The following is a 26,707-nucleotide window of genomic DNA, read 5'->3' as shown; positions in this document are numbered from 1 at the left end:
ATAGAGCTGGAATGAAGATTCATATTCGTCAAGAATTCCAACGTAATAAAGATATTCCAAAAACAAATATAATGCAAATTGAGTATTTGTTACGTTTAGGGAATAAACGACTTGCTGATCTTAAAAATGGCAGTATTGTATCCATAGGAACATTTATTTAAAGTGTTCCTAATTTAAGAAGATATTTAATTAATGTATAAGTGTTTTGTAAATATTTTCTCTGTAAAAAAACCAAAATTAAAAAAAAATTAAAAGTTTATTCTAAACATTATTTATATTTATATAATGGTATAATGCAATAAAAATAAATTATTTAATATTTTTTTATAATATAATTGTAAAAAGCAGTTTAAAAAACAGATATTTTATCTCTAATAAATAGTGTTTTGTAATAGTGTTAGAAGCTGTAAAGAGTTGTTTTAATACTTTGAAATTACCAGATCATATTTTTGTATTGCTTAATTTCTATTGCTCAGTGTATTTTTGTATTGCTTAGTGTGTTTTTGTGTGAGGCTTTTTTAACTTTAGATGCTTTCTAATCTATTAAGTAGAAAATGTAAAACCCAGTCAAACTTTTTTATTTGCTCAAGATGCTTTTTTCAAACATTTTCTCCAATCACCAGAAATTTGAAGTATCAAAGCAAAGTTGTTTACAGTCAACCATTCAAGTTAAGATGTTTGCAAAGAAATTTACTTTTCAATAAAAAATGGAAATCAACAGGAGTAGAAAAAACTTTGAGTAGTGATGTCAAGAGACTTTTATCACTAGCATATCCTGAACGGTGGACTATTGGAGGTAAGGCGACACCAATTTGTTTATGGATTTGGATCATATAAATAGATATAAATTAAATAAGTTCAGGTAATGTGATTTTATGTTCAATGTTAATTTTATAAATTTTATTAAACAAAAAAGTAAAACGTAAAATAATCTCAAGAAAAAGAAAAAAACATCAACAACAAAAAAAAATGTTTTTCGATTTAGGATCCGTTGTTCTTATGCTTGTCTTTTCTTCAATATCAATGTCTGTTCCTTTTTTTATGGGAAAAATTATTGATGTTATGTATTCTTCAAAGGCTGAAGATCATATGGAGATGTTGAGTTCTTTGCGTTCAAATTGTTATCTTTTATCAGGGGTATTTTTTATTGGTGCCTTGGCTAATATGGGAAGGTTGTACATGATACAGACAGCAGGTTAGAATGATTTCACTACTATAAATGGAATAAAATTGTTATTGTAAACAATTGTTTTTGATTTTTTTAAAGTTTAATAAAATATAATAAGAGCATTTCCAAAAAATCACGCATGGTATATGTTTTATCTATTATTTTCATAATATTAAAACTGACTTATATTAAAATCTCCAATTTACTCTGGTTTTATTTTAATATGTATAAATATTTTGCCAACAAAAAATGGTATACATTAGTAATGTATCAAAAATTAAATTTGAAGTGGAAAAATTTTAGTTACTAGATAGTAAACTTTAATTCATTAGAAAATTTAAGTTTTAGCAGTATACATTTAAAAAAAAAAATTATTATATATATTAGTAAAGATTTTTAGAAAGTTGCAGGATTGCACTATATATCTTAGAGTCATAATAATTGTTTAAATACAGTTCATGTAGGGTCACACACAAAAGTTGTGGATTTGTCAAGCTTATGTAGTTATTTTTATAAAAATAAATTGCTAGGGAATGTTCAAGTAAAACTCATATTTAATATATTTTCGATGAGAAATAGCAGTCATTAAATATTTCAAAATTTTTTTTTTATAATTTTATAATAACATCAGTATGTGCTTTTTTTTTTACCATGTCGTTCGCTGCATTAAGTCTACCTACAATTTATTTTTGAAAAAAGTTGAAGAAATTAATGCTGCAACTTTTACATACTAAATTATGTGATAGTATTTCATATTTCTGGAAAGTTTCAAGTCATTTCCATTTTCGGTTCATTTTTAATAGCTCAAAGAGTGTCCGCTAATCAGTTGCTTTTATTCCTCTAAATAAAATATATATATATTTATATATGTATGTATATATATATATATATATATATATATATATATATATATATATATATATATATATATATATATATATATATATATATATATATATATCAGAGCCTATTCTAGGAGAAAAATTTGGGCAGCAGTACCCCCTTGTTTCAGGGAGCTTTAGCGGAGAATCAGTTTTTTTTTTTGTTTTGTTTTTTGTTTACGAAAAAAACAATATTTGTCGTAAAAATGTAAAAAAATAAAAAGGTCTTCTTTAATTTAGGCGGCACCCAAATATGGTTAACACTATCAAAAATGGTCTAGAATAGCCCCTATATATATATATATATATAAAGAGTGTTCGCTAATCAGCTGTTTTTATTCATCTAAATTCTATATTATATATATATATATATATATATATATATATATATATATATATATATATATATATATATATATATATATATATATATGTATATATATATATATAAAATTATTATACTTGATAAACAATGATAAATAAATTATAGTTATTGGATAATATGCGTAGGCCAAAGAATCATTCAACAACTTCGCAAGAAGACTTTTAAATCAATAATTTCACAAGAAATTGCTTTTTTTGACCAAACATCAGCTGGCGAGCTTACCAATCGATTATCAAATGATACAATTCTTGTTGGTAAAGCAGTAACAGATAATATATCAGATGGTTTGAGAGCTCTGACGCAAGCTGTTGGAGGCATTTCATTAATGGTAATAAATTTTGTTGCATTTATAATATTTTACATAGGAATATAAAATTTAATAAATTTTTACTATTATTTTATACTATTTATTATATATGCTATATATACGGTTTATACTGTTATTTATTTTATCAAGATACGCTGAAATTATATTTACCATTTTAAGTTATTTTATAAATATCAGTTTGCATTCTTTTATGCATATTGTAGTTTTGAGTGTTTTTTCTATATATTTTTTCTTTTATTATTTATTTTGTTATTCGTTATCATTTATTTTTTATTTATAGGTATACACTTGCCCTAAACTTGCTGGTGTGTCATTGTTTGTTGTTCCTCCGGTTGTCTTGTTTGCTGTTATCTATGGTAGATATGTACGAAGCATTACAAAAAGAGTGCAGGATAAACTTGCTGACTCAAGCAAGGTTGCAGAAGAACGACTAAGTAATATGAGAACTGTTAGAGCATTTGCTCAGGAAGAGAATGAAATAGTGAAATATGATTCAAAAATCAGTGATGTTTATAAATTGTCTCAAAAAGAAGCATTGGCCAGATCTGCTTTCTTTGGCTTTGTATATAATATAATATTAATTAGTTTATATAGTATTACAAAATTGTTTTGTATTGTAAACTGTTGTTAAAAAGACTGAAAAAACTTTTAAAATTTTATTTTTATTAGAATTCCTTCACAGGAAATGTTATTGTTTTGGCCGTGTTATACAATGGAGCAAAAATGATGGTTGAATCAAACATTACTGTTGGTGATTTAACTTCATTTTTAATATACACTGTTTATGTTGGGATCTCTATTGCAGGTACCATTAAAATATATTTTATTTGGTTTGAATTCTTTAATTTACATTTGCATTCTTTAATGTCCTGTAATATCAACTGTGCATTTTACTATATTATAAACTTAACTATATTGTAACTATTTATGTAAATAATAATAATTTTAGATTTTATTTACTTTTAGTTTTACATATAGTGAAATTTCCTTAAGTAAAAAATAGTAAAAAAAAATTCACAAAAATTAAAAAAAAAGGTTTAATTTAAAGAAAAATTGTAACTTGATTGTTTTTTTAAGTCAGTAAAAATTATTTTTACTATTTTTAAATATTGTTTTATACCAAAGCAAACCTGAGTTTGCTAGCAAGTTTTAAACATTTTCTAGCAAGTTTTAAACATTTTCTAGCAAGTTTCTTTTAACACCAAAATTTGCTTTAACAGCAACAAAAGTTTGCTTTGTGCACCAAGATAATCTTAAGTTTGTTAGCTAGTTTCTGTTGCTAAACAACAATCTTAAGTTTGTTAGCTAGTTTCTGTTGCTAAACAACAAACTTAAGTTTGTTAGCTAGTTTCTGTTGCTAAACAACAATCTTAAGTTTGTTAGCTAGTTTCTGTTGATAAACAACAATCTTAAGTTTGTTAGCTAGTTTTTGTTGCTAAGCAAAAATCAATAGGTTGCACGGTTGGAGTTAAATACATTTTATCAAAGACAAATACATTAATTTCTCCCATAAACAAATTTAAATATATGTAATGATATATATAATTTAAGTTTTAATATGTAATCTAAGTTTTCCTTGTACAAATATAAATGAATAATTTTTCTAGTATGAAAATGTATTTTTAACTTTTTTTTTTATTTCTTAAAACTAAACTTAACTCAACTTTTAATTCTATGTAACATTTAATTATTTTTATTCTAAAAATAATTAAACATATTAAAAGTCATATTTTTTATATTATTTGAAATTTATTATTATTATTTTATTTTGAATTTTTTCAAGTCAAAATTTCTTGAACCTAAAAATCATAAGTTTATGAATGCAACTCTCTCCACATTTGTTCTTAATTTTAAGGAAAACCTTGAAGTTAATGTTTTTTTTTAATATTTCAGTGTTGAAAATAAAGAAGTAGTATTTTGGTTTAAACAAACAAAAAAACAGCAATGAAGCTTTTGGTTTTTTGCACAAAAAAAAATTGCCTATGATCCTAGTTTTCAAAACTATAAACAAATTTCAATCAAATACAAATATAAAAAAAAGCTTTAGTTCAAACACAATACAAATAAAGCAATACCAAATACAAATACATGCTTCACTCTGATAGACTGTTACTCCACTGATATATGAGGACAGGTGAATAAAAAAAGCAGTTACTTTTACTTAGTAATTGGTCAGCTTTACGTGAACAAAAATTTCAGCAATTTTGCATAAATTTTTATTCATGGAAAGCAGGGCCGGCGCCAGTATTTTTTGGTCTTTGAGATAGCTAACTTCCAGACATGGAGCAAACTCCAAACATTTATATGTTTATAATTATGTCAAATAAGAATGCTTTGCAAAAAATTGCGATGATTGGAGCTTGGGAACAAAAAAGCCCCAAATTTTTTCGCCTAGCCTGCCCCAAACATGAGAGCAACATGTTGATGAAATATTTTTTGTATTATTTTCAACTAGACTTATATTTATCAATAAATTTTAAGTTTCATAGTACTTTCTCTTAGCGTTCAAAAATTATGAGCATATAAAATTTGCAACCCCCTCAAACTGGGGGGGGGGGTTTAAACTTTCTATGGTCATAATTTTTGAATGCTAAACTATTTTACAATGAAACTTAAAATTTATCGATGAATATAAGTCTAGTTGAAAATAGTCCAAAAAATATTTCATCAACTTGTTGCTCTCATGTTTGGGGCAGGCTAGGCTAAAAATTTGGGGCTTTTTTGTTCCCAAGCTCCAATCATTGCAATTTTTTGCAAAGCATTCTTATTTAACATAAGTATAAACATATAAATCTTTGAAGTTTGCTCCATGTCTGGAAGTTAGCTATCTCAAAGACCAATAAATGCTTGCGCTGGCCCTGATGGAAAGCTGAGCAATTACTCAGCGTTTTTGGAGTAAATTGCTTAACTTTACTAGAATAAAGATTTGGGTGATTTTTGTCAAATTTTTATTCACGTAAAGCTGAACAATTTCTCCAAAAACGCTGAGTTAAAGCAATTGCTTTTTTTTTAATTCATCCGGCCTTTAGACTTATACTTAATACTAAAGATGATTTTTTCTTTTACAATAAATGATCTAATACTATTAAGGTCATTTATTGTAAAAGAAAAAATATATATATATAATTGCAAAAAAAAATTAACAAAATTGTTTTTGTTATTTTTTTGCATTTTGTTTATTTTTTAAAATTAGGTTATTATGAAAATATATGTTGTTAATTATTACTATTATTAAAGTTAGTATAACACAAAAGTTCATGTGTTTTAGAATGTTGTAAAAATATGATTATATATATATATATATATATATATATATATATATATATATATATATATATATATATATATATATATATATATATTAGGGTGGTGGTAAAAACAACTTATTTTTAAAATGTCAGCTGACAACCCCTAAATGTGTTTTATATAATAAAATAATACTGGATTTAAAAAATTTTTGAATAAAAAATATTTTTACGGGTGCCACAAGGCCCTTATACATCAAACAGGTTCCTAATATTATAAAAAAAAAAGTTTTTCAAAAGTATATCATGTTGGGTCTCAAAAGAAGCAAAATTTTATAAAAATTCTAAAAATAACAATTATTTTATAAAAAAACTATTATTTAAGATTTTTTTGAAATTATAATTAAAAAAAATAAACTTTTTTCATTTTTAGTTTAAAAGGTCATTTTTTTTGCAATAAACTATATAATAACAATTTTTTTTTTAAAGATAATTGTTATTTTTGAAATTTTTATAAAATTTTGCTTCTTTTGAGACCCAACATGATATACTTTTGAAAAACTTTTTTTTTTATAATATTAGGAACCTGTTTGATGTATAAGGGCCTTGTGGCACCCGTAAAAATATTTTTTATTCAAAAATTTTTAAATCCAGTATTATTTTATTATATAAAACACATTTAGGGGTTGTCAGCTGACATTTTTAAAATAAGTTGTTTTTACCACCACCCTAATATATATATATATATATATATATATATATATATATATATATATATATATATATATATATATATATATATATATATATATATATATATATATATATATATATAATCATATTTTTACAACATTCTAAAACACATGAACTTTTGTGTTATACTAACTTTAATAATAGTAATAATTAACAACATATATTTTCATAATAACCTAATTTTAAAAAATAAACAAAATGCATATATATATATATATATATATATATATATATATATATATATATATATATATATATATATGCTGCATACTATTATTTTGTAGCTTAACAATTGTAAACAATCCTAATAATATTTTTTATGTACTAAGTAATATTTTTCTTAATTTTTTATGTAATATTTAACATTTTATGCAATATGTTCAACTAAGCACCATTTTTATGGGATATATTAAACTTTGCACCGTTTTTATGCAATATGTTCAACCGTGCGCTATTTTCATGCAATATGTTCAACTGTGTTGTTGTTGTTTTTGGGTAAAAAGTAACAGTCATTACCATTATCATATAGTTATGTATATTTTTTTTAGGAATGGGGTCTTTTTACACAGAGTTAATGAGAGGTATTGGTGCAAGCTCTCGCATATGGCAACTCAATGATAAACAACCTGAAATACCACTTAGAGGTAGAATAACAATTTTGACATTTTGACTGAGTCTCTCAGTGCACACTTTGATTAACTTCACTTTTTGAAAAATTTTTAATTTAAGCGTCAGCCTATTTGATTTAGTCATAGCTTTTTGCATTTTTAATAAATTTCCCTAATAATAAAAATTAAGTTCATTAAACTACACTTTTTTTTATAATAATGGAAATTTTAAAATCAATGTATATTATTTCATCGCTTTTCTCGGCTTTTATTTTTATGGAGTTTAAGAATGCACTGAAAGGCTCATATATATATATATATATATATATATATATATATATATATATATATATATATATATATATATATATATATATATATATATATATATATATATATATATATATATATATATATATATATATATATATATGTGTATATATATATATATATATATATATATATATATATATATATATATATATATATATATATATATATATATATATATATATATATGTATGTGGTATTTAAGTCTAATATACAAATGTTTTTAGAACAATATCACTACTTATTTCTATTAAAAAGTATTTGCTGACACTTAATTGTGTGAATCTTTAAATTTTTAAATGAGTGTAACTGTTTTTAACACACCATATCAATTTTTCTAATTTTTTTATATGCTTAAAACTTGTTTTCCTGTGTTTATGTTATGATAGGTAATGTTTATAAACCGCTACATGTTATGATAAAAATTTAAAATAATTTTAAAACTCAAAATTCGTTTTTTTATGTTGTACATTGACAGTTTGTACATCATTTAGTTTATAGACTGTGTGTATCACTAAAATGCCAAGATTTGCATTTGCAAAAGATGAATGGAACAATGTGTACACATAATAGTTATTTTTTTATGTTCCATTCTATTGTCAAATGGATTAATGTCTTAACTACAGTTAAGTTGCAACTCTATTTTCTAAATTATTTTTTTCTTTAAATTTTGTCAATCTCATGCCCAACTCAACTGATTTAGAATAATTTGATAACTGATTTAGATTTATTAGTGAATAGATTATGTATTAATGAATGGATGATGTATTAGTGAATGGATAATGTATTAGTAAATGAATGATGTATTAATAAATGGATGATGTATTAGTAAATGGATGATGTATTAGTTAATAGATGATATATTAGTAAATGGACAATGTATTAATAAATGAATGGTGTATTAGCAAATAAATGTATTAGCCAATGGATAATGTATTAGTGAGTGGATGATGTATTAGTGAATGGATGATATATTAGTAAACAAATGATGTATTAGCAAATGGGTGATGTTTTAGTGTTGTAGTTGTATTAGAATAAAAATGTATTTATTAAAAAATTTATAATTAAATAAGGCTATTTTCCTTTATTTACTACAATATTATGTTAAAAGTTTATCTATGCGAATAATGTGATATGGTTTTTATTATTGTAGAAAGTATTAACATTAAGGAAATTTTAACCCTAGCACAAATAATTGGTCTATCTTTAGAGACTATTTGTGCATCAATTATTTTACGTATGGTTATAAACAGATTTAATTACAATTCAATCAAAAAAAAATTCAGCAAAATTTTTAAAAACTTTAGTTGGCAGAAATATAACTTTGATCATCAAGCTAAATATTTTTTTGAATGATATTTAATTTTTTAATTCTATATTGGCACCTTTATCTGCCAAAAAAAAAAAAAACTCCACTTTTTTGTAAAATCAACTTTATTGCGGTAACAGGTTTTCTTACTTCTAAGATGTCATTGTACAAAAGATAATTCCTAAATATTCTTAAAACTGGTAAAAACCGTTTCCCAAAAAAAGATAACTTAAGTGTATATATGAGCATATGAAATACTTTTATGTTGCTGTTGCACAGTTTGGTTTATTGGACTTTATGTTTTAACCTCGTTTACAGATTAAGCCGTCGATATGCTATAATCCATGTTAATTTTTTATAGTTTTTATTGGAATAATTTAATAAATGCATAGTTTAATATAATTTTTTGTTAGGTGGAATGCATATATCTGATGTAATTAAAAATCACTCAGTTTTGTTTAAAGATGTTTGTTTTAATTATCCATCTCGAAAAGATCTACAAGTACTTTCTAATTTTCATCTATATGCTGAGTCAGGATCATCAGTTGCAATAGTAGGTAAAAAGTCTTATATTTTAAAAAAAATTTTTATTTTAAATATTCTCATGCTGGAACAGTATGAAGAGATTTTTACTTTCCCATTGTCTATTTTCATTCATTTATTAATTCATTTTTTTATTTATATATTTTTTTTATAATAAAATGAACAATTACAAGTTACGGTTTGTTTTTTTTTAATGTATATTTTTGTTAATATAGTATAATAAATAATAATTTAAAAGCTTCAAAATAAACAAAAGGTTGTGGATTAGAGTCTTTGATAATTCTAAACTGGTTGGTTAGTTCATAGTTTTAAATGCTATTGAAAAAATATGCAGTTTAAAAGCGCTATAGCAGACCTTGTTTTAAATTAAAAATGCTTAACGCAATAGCAAATTTGAATGTGAATTTTTTGTCATAAAATTTTCTTTATTTTTCTATTTTTTAAAGACATTAACTTTTTTAAATCACTGCAGTAATACTAATTACAGCAAAACGAGTTAAATGTTACTTCTTTTTTATTATTACTATAAGGGAATAAGTTAATTTTTTTTATTTTTTGTTAATATTACATTTTTCAAAATGTTTGATATTAGCAAATTTCATTCTTTTTTCAACATTTGCATAAATGAATTAAAATATGTTAAATTTTTGAATTTTTAAATTTCTAATTGCGGCTTTGCAACTCCAAATGTAATTTTGTTTTATCTTACTCGCTAATTTTTTATTTTAAAAAAAATTAGCGAGTAACATAAAATTACGTTAATTTATTTACTTTATTTATTAAAAGTTTATTATTTTAATAAAAATTTTGTTGTGAAAGCAAAGATTATTTTTCCAAACATCATTTAATAAAATTATGTATATATCGATTGTTAATAAATAATCGCTGCATTTAACTTGCGTTATTTAAAAAAAGAAAAAGTTCAAACGTTTTGTGCAAATTTTTGATAAAGCCGTTTATTTAAAATTTAATTTTGAGTAAAAAAAATATAACATTAAGGAGGGAAAACTGAAAAAACAGTTGTGATAAAAATGAGCTAACTTTTAAGAACAAATAAAATTTAAATGTTGAACAATATTTAGTAATACTTTGAAATAAATTTGACAGTTAAGTTAAACCCAAGCATTAAGTTTAATTTTAATAAACTTAAATATATTTATTAAATCAAAATTAAATTATATATTCTTTACTTCTAAATTAAATTATATTTTTTTTATCAGAATAAAATTATATATTTTTATTAAATAAGTATTAAATTAAATCATATATTTTTTATCAGAATTAAATTATATTATTATGAACTTTGCTTCAAGCTTAAAGTATTAGTGTTTTTCAAGCAAAAAAATCAATCATTACAATAAAATAAAAACAAAATAAAAATAAATTATTAATGTTATTTGAATTTTTTTTTTTACTAGTAAATAGCGCTTATATCTAAAATAATTGTCATTTAAACTTTAGTAACAAATATTTTTACATAAACATCATTCAAAAATTAATGTTATTTTTTTAAAAATTAATTACTTCTTTTATCTTACTGCTTATAGAATAATTTAAAAGTTAAAGAATGATAAAAAGTTGCTTAACTAAAATTGCTACTGCTTACGTAAAATGACATTATGCCTCTCATTTGAAGAATTTCATTGAAAAAATTTTTTTTTTTGTGTCACTATTTTTTTCATCTTCAAAAACATTATCTCACCTCGTTGTTTGCTGCAACTTTGAGCTCAATAGTTTTATAATGGCTTATTAATTTAACCTTCCTCACAAGTGTCATTAATAGTTTTTTTAAAGTTTTACTAAATTAGAACATGATATAAAAACAAATTTATAGCATTTGACAAATGTGCTTCTTACGTAACTTCTTGGATTCAGGCTGGCATGGAATCTTTTACACCTTCTCAACCATTCCAAGTCAAACCTCACTCTTTTCCATGGTTTTACTCACATTTTGCTGCTGCAATTTTCAATCATAACCATTAGTTTCATATCTATCAGCAAAACAATTCTCCAAAAAACAGACGTCTGTTTACTATTGCTAGAAACCATTGTAAAAAGGTTTTGTCTAACGCCAAAGCCCGCAAGTCTTAAGTCACAAAATCTTGTATTTCTTCTCAAAAATTAGGCTCCCATGACTTCTGGAGAATCTTTAACAGTATCTTTATACTATTGCTAGGAACCATTGTTAAAAGGTTTTGTCTAATGCCAAAGCCTGCTAGTCTCAAGTCACAAAATCTTGTATTTCATCATATTTATTCATATATATATAGATACTATAAGGGCAAATCTGTTATTCCACCTCTCTTATATAGTTCAGATTTTGTCACCTCACTTAAAGACAAAGCAAAATTATTTGCTAATAACTTCTCATCTATATCATCTCTTGATTCCACTAGTCACATTCTACCTGATATAGCTGACAAACAGGTTGATCCATTGTTATGGATCATTCTGTATTGGATTCATATCACTCCAGCTTCTGTATCTAAGTGATTTCCTATTTAGACTCTTCTAAAGCTTGTGGTCCGGACAACATACCTGCCCTAGTCTTGCAGAAGGGTGCTCCGGAGCTGTTGTCTATACTTTCAAAACTATTTAACAAGTGCTTATCAGAGTCTTGTTTTCCAGCCTGCTGGAAAGCGGCATCTGTTATCTCTATTTTTTTTAAAATTTTGAAGTGCTATCTGACTTGTCTAACTATTCTCCCATTAGTCTTCTTCCTATCATAAGCAAGATTTTTGAGTCTTTAATTAATAAACACTTAATCTCTCATCTTGAATCTAATAACTTAATTTCTGATCATCAATATAGGTTTTACTACCGATTTATTAACGGCAATAACTGATAAGTTTTATCGTTTGATAGATTTGCTTTCGACATTTCTAAAGCTTTTGATAAAGTTTGGCATGCTGGTCTTTTCTATAAGCTTTCTTCCTACGGTGTATCACATTTTAAAGACTATTGTATCCTTCCTTAACAACCATAGTATAAAAGTTATCCTTGATACCTTGATGGACAGCACTCCCATTCATTTCCTGTAACTTCAGGGGTACGTCAAGGTTCTATTCTTGACCCTATACTTTTTTCAATTTACTTTAACGATCTATCAGAAAATCACACATTTAAGGTTGAATCATCACTGATGGTGCTACTATTTACTCTTGTTTTGATTTACTTAACCATTTACTCTTGTCTTAAAACCAACACTCTCCAATTGCTTGGAGAGGGCATTTGAGATTGAAAAAGATTTCACTTATGCTACAGCATGGGACTCTCAGTGGCTAGTGAATTTTAACTCAGGTAAAACTTTTTTTCAGCTAATCGTTATTGCATAATCTAGATTTTCCTATATTTATGAACAGTAATGTACTCAATGAGTCATCTAACCTTCATCTTTTAGGATTAACTCTTATTTCTGAAAACCATATATCAAATTGATTGCAAAATTAGCATCTGCTAAGGTTGCATCTATTTAACGTGCTCGCCACTTTCTTACTATTGATTTTATTCTTCTTTTTTTTGTAAAGTTAGACATATCTTTGAGAGAGATATACAAAATAAAAATAACCTAACAACTGGTGTCAAAACTTGACTACTGATTAATTAGTACTATGTTGTATATCTTAACTGCTGTAGGGTACTAGTCTTAAAACCAAAAGTTTGAAAGTCAAAATATTAATGTTCTTAAATCAAATGCTTTAACATCAATTATTTACTGAATGTTTCTGATGCCTTGAAGATTCTGTTCGTTGAGATATCCAACAAGACATTTTGAATGGCTTCTGGTAGATTTGTTGCATATGATTTACTACCTGGATTACATTTATAAATTCTCACATTTCTTGCAATTGTTCTTGTATATTTTCTAATATTTTATGTTGTTATGTCTTTTTTAACTAGAAATAATTGTTTAAAACAATAAAAAATTACAATAGGATTGATATATCAATGACTAAAAATTATAAAAAAAATTGAAGAAAAAATGTTTGGATTTTTGTGGAAATTAGGAGTAACCAAAAACGAGTGGTATATACTAGTGTTATTATAACTGGAATATATTAGTTTTTTAGCTATGGGCTTTTAGAAAGCAATTTATGCCAAAAAATTAAAATTATAACATTTTGGGCATTTTTTGGGGACATGTAAAAATTGTTATTTTGTTGTTTGAGTAATTTTGTTTGAGTCAAACACATTCCCACAAGTAAGTAAAAGTAATCTCTTCACAATCATTATAATTTAAAAAATATACACAATATAATTATATATCAGAAATTGAAATAGGTGGTTATTTTAAAATTACATTAAGCCAATACTTTTGTAACTAACAAGCTAAATTATCAAAGTCACCTCTATTATCAAAGTCACCTCGATTTATGGTATATATTTAAAAATTTGTATTTATTATATTTAAAAGTTTGTAAATATTTTAGGCGAAAGTGGTAGTGGCAAAAGTACGGTTGGATCTTTGTTACTTCGTTTTTATAATATCAATAGTGGTTCAATAACAATAGGTGGTGTCAACATTAATGAACTTGATCCATACATGTTAAGAGAATCTATTGGGACAGTAAGTCAGGTAGTATGAGTCTCCCACTAATAACTAAACCATTAGAATTATAGTAATCAGCATTAAATTATGTTGATTATCAATTATGTTGAGAATTATTTTTTACTATTGATAAATTTGTTATTATAAATTAAAAAGTGTTAGAAATTCAAAAGAGTATAGTTTGCTAAAAATTTTGAATAATTGTTTATTAGTTAATAAATATTACAAATGGGCAAAGTATACAAACAGCTAATCAATACAAATAATTAAATACAACAACAAATCAAAGAAACTTTTGCTAAAAGTTAATTGTTTTTATCTTTGTTATTAGTTACACTAAATCATCAAATAAACAAGTTTAAAATTTATTAATTATTAATTATGTTACAAAACAAGAGAGTTTGGTTACAAGCATCTTACAACTTATGTAGTATTATACTCTGCGAATTAATAAAAATTTAGTATTAAGCATTTAGGTTCGGTTGTCAATGATTTGTATATTCTATTCAATTTATTATTTATTATTTTATGTTATGACATTTTTAGTGACGTTTTAAAAGTTATGACGTTTTTAGTAGCAAATTTTCGAAATATGGATTTACTATATATACGATTAAGTAATACAAGTCATTGTTTCTTAGGAGCCTGTATTATTTTCTACAACAATTGCCAACAATATTTCATACGGTTTAAAAAATGATGCAACATTTGAAGAAATTGTTTCAGCTGCCAAACAAGCTAATGCATATAATTTCATTATGAATTTCCCAGATGGTTTCAATACAATAGTTGGAGAAAAAGGCCTAATGTTATCAGGTTAGTACATTTTTTTGAGATTGTTAAGTATTTACTAAAGTTACTGTTGAGTAGTTACGAAAGTTTTCATTTTATCAAAGGTAGTAAAGATTATAATTTAAAAGGATATTTAAAATAAATTGTTGTTTGAGTGTTTTAAAGTTATTATTATTATTATAAATTGGTAACATTTATAAAATGTTAAATCTAAAGCTAACCTAAAGTTAACCTAACCTAAGGTTAATCTAAGGCTAAGTTAAGAATCAAAAATGATTTCAAGGATTTTTTTAGTTGGATTTCAAGACTTTGAAAAAAAATATGAAAGAATTAATTGAATTTTTTTTAGGTGGTCAACGACAACGTATTACAATTGCTCGAGCTATTTTAAAGGTTTCTTTTAATTTTTTATTGGTGCTGTTTACTTAAAATCTTTTTTTTGTTGTTTTATTTTTCAGAAAAAGCATTTAAAATTTTGAAAAATTTTGAATTAATTCTAAATTTATGTTTATTATGTTTTAGATAATAAAGTTTTTGTTGTAATAAACTTTTTGTTGTTGTTGTTGTTGTTACAACCCCACTCTCGAATTCTAAACTTCAAAACACGAGCCAAACGAGATAAACAAAACCGCTGCTCAAAGAAACAATTTAAGCGTGATATTGCAGGGTCGTGGTGGGGATTGAACTCATAATCCCTTTTTTACGAAGCAAGCGCTTTACCGCTGCACCACTACTTCATTGGCTTTAGTTGTGATGTTGATACGATTATATTATATCAATATCAACACTAGTCCTCTTGAGTATGCCAAGTTACGCTAAAAATGAATTCGAGCATAGTTTTGTCAGGAATGCGTGTTTTTTTGAATTTTTTTTTAAAATGTTAAAATAAAAGATTATTTAAAAAAGTATATAATAAAAGTTCTTGTTTTATAGAACCCGAAGATACTTCTCCTTGATGAAGCTACAAGGTTTGTGTCTTGGAAATTTAACTGTATATACACATAAAAGAATTTTGTTTTAGTTAAGTTTTCAGTGTTTTGGAATGTTATCTTCTTTGATTTAAACTCATCAATATAAAAAACAATGTCATAAGTAATCAAGCCATACATAATGGTCCATAAATATACATTTTTATGTCTAAAATCTTAAGTGATTTTATAACAACATTTCTATCTGATTTTTTTTTAAACGATTTTTGAAATTAGTTTGAAACTTTTGAAACAATATCCTACTTCATTTTTATGTTTTTAATTTAAACAATATATTTTTCATGTATAAGCCTAAAAAAAAGTAATTGTGTTTACTAATCACTTTTAAATAGTTCATTGGATGCAGAAAGTGAGTATTTAGTTCAAGATGCTTTGCAAAAGTTAATGAATGGCCGAACAACGCTTATAGTCGCTCACCGTTTATCTACTATAAAGTCAGCAAATAAAATAGCGGTTTTAAAGCAAGGCAAAATTTCGGAAATTGGGACTTATCAAGAATTGCTATCTAAAAATGATGGTTTATTTCGGCAACTTGTTGAGCGACAGTCATTTGCTGGGTAATATGATTTCGTTTTCCAGTGCCAAAAATATTCAGATTAAAGGATACAAAATAGCAATAACTTTGTTAAGGCGTCTTCAAGACATTTAGATGGCGTGAAATTATTCTTTTTTAACTAGCATAAACTATTTTGAAATCATTAATTTGATTTCTTTACGAAACAAGAAATATTTTATTAAACACAAATAAAATGCATTAGATTGGTACTATTACAGCCGTACTTTTTGTAGATGTATTGTTTGTAGATGAACAGTAAAAAAGATCAATAAATCACAACATAATGTTTTGAAACTTTTTAATTATACCTTGCTTTTTTTATTTTTTATTATGTAATATATTACCCGCATCATTACAAACGATTACATAATACACTTAAAAATAATTAAGTTTATTTTGATTCCGGTTTGCAATTAGTTTTAGTAAAACTTATTTAATTCTAAACAAATCTTGAGAGGAGTGTTTGTTTGCTTTTTAGTATTTTAAATTTGTTTATTTCCCTTTTCATTTCTGATCATGCTGGCTTCTTGAAATTTTTAGTTTACATATAAGGTTATTATAAATCTTTTTTAGTTTTAGGTTAAATAATATAATTATATCTTTGGAGACCAATAATTATTTCATTGTTAAAGAGAACAATTAAAGGACATAATTTGAAGCATATCTGGCCCGTCTTTAAAAAGAGACAATTGACGCATTGTGCTTTCCACTGAACAAAAGTTGAGTGATATCATCTGGTGCGTAAATATTTTTATGTTTTTTTTTTTTTTATTTAACTTCAAAGGATTTAAATAAAGATAATATGTAGGTTTAAAAAAATGGAGGTTCAATACATGAGCCTTAAGGAAGATGCAGAAGTTCTTATAAACGAAGTTAGTTATGCTGTGAAGAACATTTCAATATCTTCTTCACTTCCTTCATCTGATTATTGTGTATTCTTAAATATTGAAACAAAAGAAAATGCCTTATTTACAGTTCGCTTATCGCCTCAAGGTTTTCAAGTTGTTAGTCATGCTTTAGACAAAGATGAAGATGGATCTACAACATATCCAAGAATATATGAAACAGTTTATTCGCTGCTTGAAAATATAAGTGAAAGTTATGTAACTGTTTTTGGAAATGCACTATCGGTAAAGTTAAACGCTCTAAAAGATCTGCAAGAAAAAAATGCTGAATAAGTATCCATTGCTTAAGGTAACATTTGATTGAACATTATATATAACATATATATATATATATATATATATATATATATATATATATATATACACATACACATGGGCGCCCGCAGGATGTTTTAGATAGGACACTTTCACACATCATGCTAACTCCAAACCTAAGTATGTTCATATCTATGTCAAATGAGGAGACCTTGCAAAAATTTGGGATGGCAAAGGCCTGGGTACAAAAAAAGCCCTAAAACGCTTGACCCTTCCCCTCCCCCTGCTCAAACATGAGAGCACTGATGTAGTAAAATTTCAACTTTACTATCTTAAACTAAGTTTAAATTTATCGACAGTTTTTAAATTTCATAGAAAAATATTGTAAATTACAAAAGTTATAACCATGCACATTTTCCGCACATTTGCCAAAATGAAAGGGGTGTAAATCTTGCACTTTTGTAATTTACAATACTTTTCTACGGAATTTAAAATCTGTCGATAAATTTAATTTTAGTTTAAGATAGTAAAGTTGAGTGCCCTCACATTTGAGCAGGGGGGCAAGCATTTTCGGGCTTTTTTTCTTCCCAGGCCTCTGCCATCCCAAATTTTTGCAAGGTCTCCTCATTTGGCATAGATATGAACATACTTAAGTTTGGAGTTTGCACAATGTGTGAAAGTGTTTTATCTAAAACATCAAAAAATTCTGTGAGCGCGTGTATATATATTATATGTGTATGTGTGTGTGTGTATATATATATATATATATATATATATATATATATATATATATATATATATATATATATATATATATATATATATATATATATATATATATATATATATATATTGCCCCCTGACTTATTATGCACCACATTACCTTAGTTCTGGCACATTAGTTGGGCGCATTAGAATGCTCATTTGGTACAAATTCGATTTTTTGAATTTTAGATGGCTTTGTACTTTACATGAATAATGTGATTAAGAAAGATCAGACAAGAAAATGATTTTGTCATTTTAATGATATTTCGCAATCAATTTCTCTAATCTGATTAGACTTTTTGAAATATACACATTTTCATTGGCTTCTTGTCCCGATTAAGCGATGTAATGCTTGGAAATTATGTTGAGAATGCAATTTTCAACAACAATTACTCGAATCCAAACATGTAATTTTCTAATTTGTCTATTTTTTTCAACCTTAAATCATTTGATGCAGCGTTTATGTCAGAAGAATAGAACCCAGCGTTTCCAGAAATACTGGTATTGCTCGAGTAAAAGTACGATTCATCGTCCATAATAACTATTTTTTTTCTCTCGAACAAATACTGCTTTTTGCGCCAGTGTTTTTTTTGGTTTTTTATTTTTATTTTTTTAATGATAACGAATACTAGTTTTTTTTATTGATAGCTTTGCATATGCACGTTTGTGATCCATTAAATCGTTTTACAAAAAACGCTGTGAAATGCCATTCTTTTGATCAATCGATTTTTAATAACTCTATCTGATTTGATCGGGTTTTTTTGTTTGGGTTATATTGTTCTTGGCCTAGATTGTTTGGTCTATAATGTTCTTGGCTTTATATTATTCTTTTTTCTTTAGTATATTTTACATAGCAGATTTCGGTATGTTTTCCATTCGAAAAATGAGTTACAATAAAGCTTTTATTATTATCTGGATGCGTATCTAAAAATGCGTACACTCGTTTTCTAAATGAATCTTCATCATAAGTTTTATTTATTTTGTAACTATAAATAATTGATTTGTTACAAATTAGGAGTGATTGCAAGTATATTAAAGTAAGCATAAGACGCGTTAAACGCGTCTATAAAATGTATTAATTTCACGTTTTTTAGACGCGTTAAACGCGTCTTAGCTTACTGGGATGAGGCCTGTAGTAGCTTGTTGATAGTTGTTTAGAGTTTATCTATTTTTGCGTTTTTTATTAAGTTTTTATTTTTTGGTTTCAGAAAGATAATCAGTTTAGAACTACATAATATTATGGTAATGACCGCTATGTTTATTTGGAACGCGTTTATAATTTAATTTTGTTACAGTTTTAGTTCAAAATGCATCCACCAGAAAGCAGAAATCCACCAGAAAGTGAGCAATTGATAACACAGCGCAACGATCCAATTATTTATAGTGATTATTCTGAAGTAACTAAAAAGTTATAAAATAAATTTATATTTTCAAAAATACTCAAGTCTCTATAAAATTAATTTATTATCTTAAAATTTTATTTTGTTTTACATGCACTTCGAAATTATTATTATTATTCCTCAAGCACGTATACAATTAGGAAATTAATATTCAAATGGAAATGCTGCGATGACTTTTAGAGTATATCATTTACTTTCAAAAAAAACTCCTGCTTGATATTTTCTTTATTAGGACCTCTTGGTTCCTTTATACAAACTATGTTTTGTGATTTTTATTTTCTTTCATTCAATGGTATCAATATGGTACAGTTGAATATTTCTTTTTTTCACCTTCATAAAATAGATATTTTCATATAAATATTCAGAATTATTAGTTTTTTTTCTAATAAACTAGTAACAGAAGTTTCAAATTATATTTTGTAGTTTAATTCAGGAACATAAATTATCATGCGGATGTTAAATAGTAAAAATCGGTTTGTTTACTTAAGTAACTCCTTGTTTACATTAATGGTAACAAATAGTAGAAATTAATTTATTTACCTATGCAACTTTTTGTTTACGTTAATTATAACTAATAAAAAGTTCTGTTAACTACAATGATTTTGTATAAATCTATAATTAAATGACTTAAGGTGTATATGAGCACCTTGGGTAATATGAGCATACTTAAAGGTTTCTTAGATATAATCAGTAAAGTTAAAGTTGCTTTGTATTTTTTAAATCAACTTTTTGTGGTGATAACAGAAATTAGTACAATTAGCGTAAATTTATATGCAGTAATCAGCGTCTATCATCTAATTAAAACGCTGTTAAATTTTTTGCACTGTTAAAATAATAACATCACGCATGAATAAATCTGTGGCGCGAAATTTCAGTGCTAAAAAAATGAAATTAATTTTTTCATAAAGGAAAATATGTAAGCTAAAAATCCGTTCCATTTTTGTTTGAAAAACGATGCATAGAGTTATTTAGTTTTGACTTTATCTAAAGATGCCATTTAGATAAAGTCAAAACTAAAGATGCCATTTTTGTATAATTTTACCGGGTAATTTGAGCATGCTCAAATTACCCGGTGTTTTTCATTGAAATTATCTAGTTTAAAGTCCTAAGATAGCAGTAGTTTTAAATGCTTTTTGAATAAAAACAAAACAAAGTAAAAAATTATAATATTTTAACCATACTAAATATTTTTCTGTATATTAAATTCAAAAAATTTGAATTTTTATCTTTCAAAGGTTTGAGTTGATAAAATAGAAGTTACGAACTAACTTTTTTGTTGTTGTTGTTGCGGAAAACATAGTATTGTTTCTTCAAAAAGTGGCTTAAAATTTGATCTTTTAATAATAAGTTTTGTTAATAACGAATCATTATATTCCAAAAATTAGTTCTAATTGTCAAGTTGGTATTTTTTTACTTAATTTGTGTTATTTTTTTAGCTTATTTAAAGTGTTCATATTATCAAGTGGGTTGGGTAATATGAGCATTTTTGCTACTTTTTTAAAACTTCTGTATCTTTAAGAAAAAATATCGGGTGCCCAAATATCTAAGTAGATCATGAGTAGGGATCCCTAAAAATTGTTTATTCGCAAAAATTTTGGATCCAGCATAATTATTATTAAAAATATTCCAGTTTCCGCTAAAGGTGCTCATGTTACCCTAATCTACCCTAAGCTTTACCCAACCTTTTTATTTGAATATTTTTCCCTTAGATATTATGGATGACATTGAAAGCATTTTGTGTTGGCTTGCACTTATTGTATTTACAGCGTGTCTTGTTAAAAAATCTACTTCTGGTATATTTTATAACGGCTCAGAGTCTCTCAATGGAAAAGTAATCATTATTACTGGTGCAAATTCTGGTATTGGTTTTGAAACAGCTTTAGAACTTTGCAAACGTGGTGCTAAAGTAATTCTTGCATGTCGAGATGAAGCGCGTGGTTTAAATGCCATGCATAGCATTAAACTGGCCTTCAAATGCGCTAACGTTGAGTATATGCCGTTGGATTTATCGTCATATGAATCTATTAGAGGTTTTGTAATATTATTTAAACGAAAACATGGCTATTTAAATATACTTATTAATAATGCTGGAATTATATTTGTGCCTCATATGTTTTCAAAAGAAGGAATTGAGTTGAATTTTGCTGTGAATCATCTAGGACATTTTTTACTAACGCTCTTATTATTGCCAATGCTTAAATGTAGCAATACGCATTCGCGAATAATACTGATTTCTTCTCTTACGTACATTTTCAGCAATATACAGGTGGGAGATTTAAATTTCACTTCACGACCGTATAACTCTCTGCAAGCTTACGCTGATAGCAAATGTGCCAGCCTTGCAACTTTTCTTAATTTGGCTAAGAAGTTTACGTTTGACGATGTTTCTATTTCTTGCGTCGATCCAGGTATTATATTCTCAAACATTGGAAGAGACGCTTGGTTTATGAGTAGCTTTTTCTATCAAGTGTTATGCAGGCCATTTACTTGGTTGGCATTTAAGGGTACACGCGCTGGTGCTCAAACTTCAATTTATTGTGCCTGTTCAAAAGATGTAGAAACAAAGAAAGGAGGGTTTTACTCTGAATGTGAACAGAGGATTCCATGGCCAATAGTCTTTGATGAGAACTTATGTGATAGTGTATGGAAAAAAAGTTTTGAAATGTTGGATTTAACTGAAGTCGAATTAGCGTCAATTTCTGAGCACATCGACTTTTAAAATTTGTTTCCTTTTTTTTGTCTAGTATTTTAGCCATCAAAGGAGTAAATAAAAATGTTTTATTCACAATATTTGCAGTACGCCTACTAAAAAGTTCCCGTTGATTTCGTGTTTTATAGGCAAACAAATCTTTGTCATGAGGAGCACATTTACAAAACGCGCCGAAAAAGTCCGAGTAAACTTATTTTGAGAAAACAACATAAACTACTCTTAGTTGCGCATCAACAGAAATTGATTTTTTCTTTGTCTATTTTTCGGACCAAAAATTTTTTAATTGGTCTAATATTTAAATAGATGATAGATCTCTATAAAGAATGTGGAAAAGGGATTAACTCAAAATTTTTGTTTTTGTGACTTTGCGCGTTTTGCTCCTCAAATATTATTAATTTGTTTTTTATTTAAAAATAAATCAGGCGGTTAAAATTATAATACCGAGGGAAAGGGGGAAGTAGTAATTTCTTTGATCAAAACATATTCTATATTAGCAATTACGCCGATGTCAATATTTTAGCATTTTAAACGTATCACATTTGTATTTTTTATATAGATAGTTTTTTTTATATATTATACTTTCATATGATTTTTTATTAAAATTTTAGAATATATTACTTTTTCGTTTTCTTCGTGTTACGTTATCGGTTGCATTATTGAAAAGTTTTAGCGATACTATCGATGAAAGTTTTAGCGATACTATCAGAAAGCTTGGAGTGAATGTGGTTTTAGAATAATATAAACAATTGTCAATTTATTTGTCGTGTAATTATGTCGATTGCATACAACTTTTTTTACTTTATAGAGGTACTTTTATTTTGTGCAGTGCAACAATTGTATATAGAGATAAAGAGACGTGAAGTATTACTTTTGATAAAAAACAATCTTTATGATTTATTTAACTATAGTATTATTTCAATATTTTCGTTTTTTTTTTAAAAGAATCTTAGGAATGAACAATAGGCTATTAAGTTTATTAAGTTTTAGTATTAACAATAACTATTTAGCTACAAATCATAACATCTTTTAATATAATCAGGAAGAATTTTAAAAGGGTCATTCATTAAAAGATGCAATACAGGGGCGTGTTTAAAAGATGTCTGCTCCGTCTTAATACGTACTCAAAAAAAATATATTATAAATAAAATATATTGTTGAAAAAAATGTTCTACCATTATGTAAAGCAAATAAAAGCAAACTAAAGCAATCGTAGAACAAATCACGAACAGTTAATTGTTTGAAACGGCAGGAAAGAAATTAAAAACCGTAATTCATAATAGTATTTAAATTACATAATAGTAGTTAATTTAACACAAACAAGATAATTACATTTTTATATATAATTTTATTAAATTATCGATACAACACTAAGATTAGATTAAAAGTTATTAGAACAGTGATACATGTTCTAAAGGACGCGCAAGTCCATAGAATATGAAGGACTCTCGCAACGTGCCCTACAATCACATGTGCTAGATAAACACCTAAAAAAATAAAAATGAGTGAAATGTTTTATCTGAATTTTGAGTCCGACCATGTAAACATTTTCTTGCCAAACAAATTTTTGAAAATAGGACTTTTAAAATTGCTAATAAAGATAGAAAGTTTATTTTGTTACTGTGCCTTTCACTTTGTTTTATTGCTATTTGCACCATGAATATTCGTCTCTTGGACACATAAAATGACGAATGTTATCACTAAAATTCATGCTATGCAATAATATTACCCTTAGTGCATTTTTCAAAAGAAAATGTTAAGATAAATTTTAAGAATTTGAATATTGTTTTGTCTTATAAATACTTTTGGGGTTTAAATGATTCGCACCAACCGCATGAATCACACAAAATTATCAAATTATGGGCAAATTTCTTTCGAATTTTTCTGTTATCAGTGACAGTTTTTAATACGTAAAATATTATGACTGAGCGGGATAAAAATTTTAATGTTTTTGTAGTTAAATGGCTTTAAGATTTCCAGTTTGTTTTCGTCATATGTATATTTTTACTTATAAATTTTCAATGTAATATAACTTAGTTTATTTGATAGAAAGGAAAGAGCGTAACTTATGTTACGAACATAAAATGAATCGTTATAAGCTTAAATTAAAAAAAAATGTCATGAACTTAAATTTAAACAAATTAAAATCAATTTTGTTACATATGTAACTTTGAAAAACCAAAATAAAAAAATTATCACGCAGTATTTTTTTTTTTGTTTTAGTTCAGTTTGTGAATCTGACCCAGCATTGTAAAGAGAATTGAAAGAAACGCAACCCAGTAAGCACAGGACGTTTTAACGGATTTTAACGTTTTTTAAATGTTTTAAAATTGATCTGTGCTTACTGGGAAACCTACTGGATTTTTAAAAATGAAATTCTTGATCAAAATGTTGCAGACAAAAGTTTTGAAAAAAAAGTGACAAATAATAATTTAAAGTTCTACTATCTGAACTATTTTTCTTTCAAGTTAGTAAAATTCGAAAGGGAGACTTAAATAATCTCTCTCGAAAGAGAGAGACTATTTATTCATCATCTACTGGGAAAATTTTTTGTTTCTTCTGCTTGCTTTTATAAAATTCTGATAAAAACTTCAGAACTGGATTCGATGATTGGTCGCAAGGACAGCGTTTTATAAAGAGACATGAACAAAGCAAACAGTACACTGATGCAGTCTAGTGTTCGAGGTCTTAGAGTTTTCTAAATTCGACTCATTCCTTGCTAAACGCGTAATAAATGAAGAAAATCAGGGCAAAGGAAATGTTTAAATCATTTAATGACAACTCACAGATGACAGATGATTTGTTCTGGTCTTGCAAGTGATCCCGCGAAGGACAGGAAAACTACCATTAAAAGCCTGAATGGGAAAGGTGGTCAGCGAAAGACATTTATTTTAAATTTTACATGCAATTCACAGTCATATCCTTAAGACCCTAGAATCAATTGTTCTAGATAAAGATGAAAAACGTCAGACGCAAAATGAAGCCACAACACAAGTTTAAAGAAAACAAAAACTTTTAATGTTCCTTTTATGACGGAACTTTGACATAAAATCATGTTACGATTCGGTGCTGCTAGTATCAAACTTCAAAGTGCAGATTTAGCTCTTGGTGTGCGATTGCTTCCATTTTATTGGAATATGTGACATTAATTCGAGAAGGTTTTTTTTTTTAGATTTAAGAATGTGCTGGAATGTTTTCAAATCAAAATACAAAAAAAAGAAGATGCGCTAAGTAGAGATAGAGAGTATTGATTGAATGAAGTGATAAATTCAAAATTAAACATTTTTTTCATCATAAACAATTTGAAAATGTGCTTAAAAGTTTTCTAATTTCGAGTTACGAGCAGAAAGTTTGGTTTTCTAAATAGTTTTCCGATCATGACCGTTCCTGTAACTGTTGCCAAATCCTTGTGTACTTTTTATCCTTCAGACTCAGGTACACAACTCCATGATGTAACTGTCAAGTTTTTCAGGTTTATGTCAAATGTACAAGATGTTTACAAGCAATTCGTATGAAAAAGGTAAAATCAGTTTTTTCTAATGCTAACATAGCACATCAGATTTTTCTAAACCTTCCCATTACTTAACCATGAGCGAGACAAGGTTTTTTTAAACCGAGTCGAGACCGAGACGAGAAGTTAGTACTTCTCGTGAGACCGAGAACGAGTTGAGAAATTTAACAATTTTTGAAAACAAATTTATTAAAATCCAAGTAAAAAAAATGTAAACATGGCTTTGACAAATAGACACAAATGACATTTGTCAAATGTAAACAACTTTTTCAAATATTAATTCAGAATTTTTTTGCCAAACTTTTCCAACAAGACAATGTTTTCTCTGATTAAGATTATTTGTTCTACTTTTTCTGGGTGTAAGTTGTGTCTGGATGATCGGAAGACATTTCCACCTGAGCTAAAAACTCTCTCTGATTTAGTTGAACTTGCTGGAATAGCTAAAATTTGTCAAGCTAATGAAGAGAGTTCTGGCAATGTATTTGAATGCAATTTCCACCAATCAAGAATCGGTCCCTGATGCCAAAAAAGAAATGTCTTTTTTGGCATCAGGGAGATATTCATACTGACACATTTTGCTCAAAATAGGATTCAGTTCAGATGTTGGCTCTTGTGTTTAAAGTCTGACGTTTAACTTGCGCTTCAGTTTTGAATTAGGGGACAAATCTGCTGAAAGGACTCTGGCAACAGGTTGGCACTCAACATTATCCTTAACCTGTGAGGCTAAC

General features: G+C 26.4%; 2 protein-coding genes across 5 annotated transcripts; both read left to right on the top strand.

Moving 5' to 3' along the window:
- Window positions 1–487: 487 nt before the first annotated feature.
- On the top strand, window positions 488–16,720 carry LOC100214245 (ATP-binding cassette sub-family B member 10, mitochondrial). The gene is made up of 12 exons (XM_065804995.1): window positions 488–796; window positions 986–1,195; window positions 2,560–2,762; window positions 3,043–3,324; window positions 3,432–3,567; window positions 7,309–7,404; window positions 9,421–9,564; window positions 13,981–14,126; window positions 14,741–14,915; window positions 15,241–15,284; window positions 15,825–15,859; window positions 16,213–16,720. The coding sequence occupies exons 1-12, from the start codon at window positions 529–531 to the stop codon at window positions 16,439–16,441; spliced, it is 1,968 nt and encodes a 655-aa protein (XP_065661067.1). The 5' UTR covers window positions 488–528; the 3' UTR covers window positions 16,442–16,720.
- Window positions 16,721–16,981: 261 nt separating this feature from the next.
- LOC100198830 (GSK3B-interacting protein) lies at window positions 16,982–23,355 on the top strand. 4 transcript variants are annotated; one of them, XM_065804994.1, is made up of 3 exons: window positions 16,982–17,173; window positions 17,245–17,630; window positions 23,080–23,355. In XM_065804994.1, the coding sequence occupies exon 2, from the start codon at window positions 17,255–17,257 to the stop codon at window positions 17,612–17,614; it is 360 nt and encodes a 119-aa protein (XP_065661066.1). In that variant the 5' UTR covers window positions 16,982–17,173; window positions 17,245–17,254; the 3' UTR covers window positions 17,615–17,630; window positions 23,080–23,355. The 4 variants fall into 4 exon arrangements, with proteins under 4 accessions (XP_065661066.1, XP_065661063.1, XP_065661064.1 ...); XM_065804991.1 differs by having other exon boundaries at window positions 21,471–23,355; XM_065804993.1 differs by lacking the exon at window positions 23,080–23,355 and adding an exon at window positions 21,471–21,855 and having other exon boundaries at window positions 16,983–17,173.
- The last annotated feature ends 3,352 nt before the right edge of the window (window positions 23,356–26,707 follow it).

The sequence above is a fragment of the Hydra vulgaris genome, chromosome 09 (assembly GCF_038396675.1).
Source record: "Hydra vulgaris chromosome 09, alternate assembly HydraT2T_AEP".
NCBI classification, from domain to species: domain Eukaryota; kingdom Metazoa; phylum Cnidaria; class Hydrozoa; order Anthoathecata; family Hydridae; genus Hydra; species Hydra vulgaris.
The sequence above is the reverse complement of the archived record's forward strand: the minus strand, read 5'-3'. Positions and strand labels throughout refer to the sequence as shown.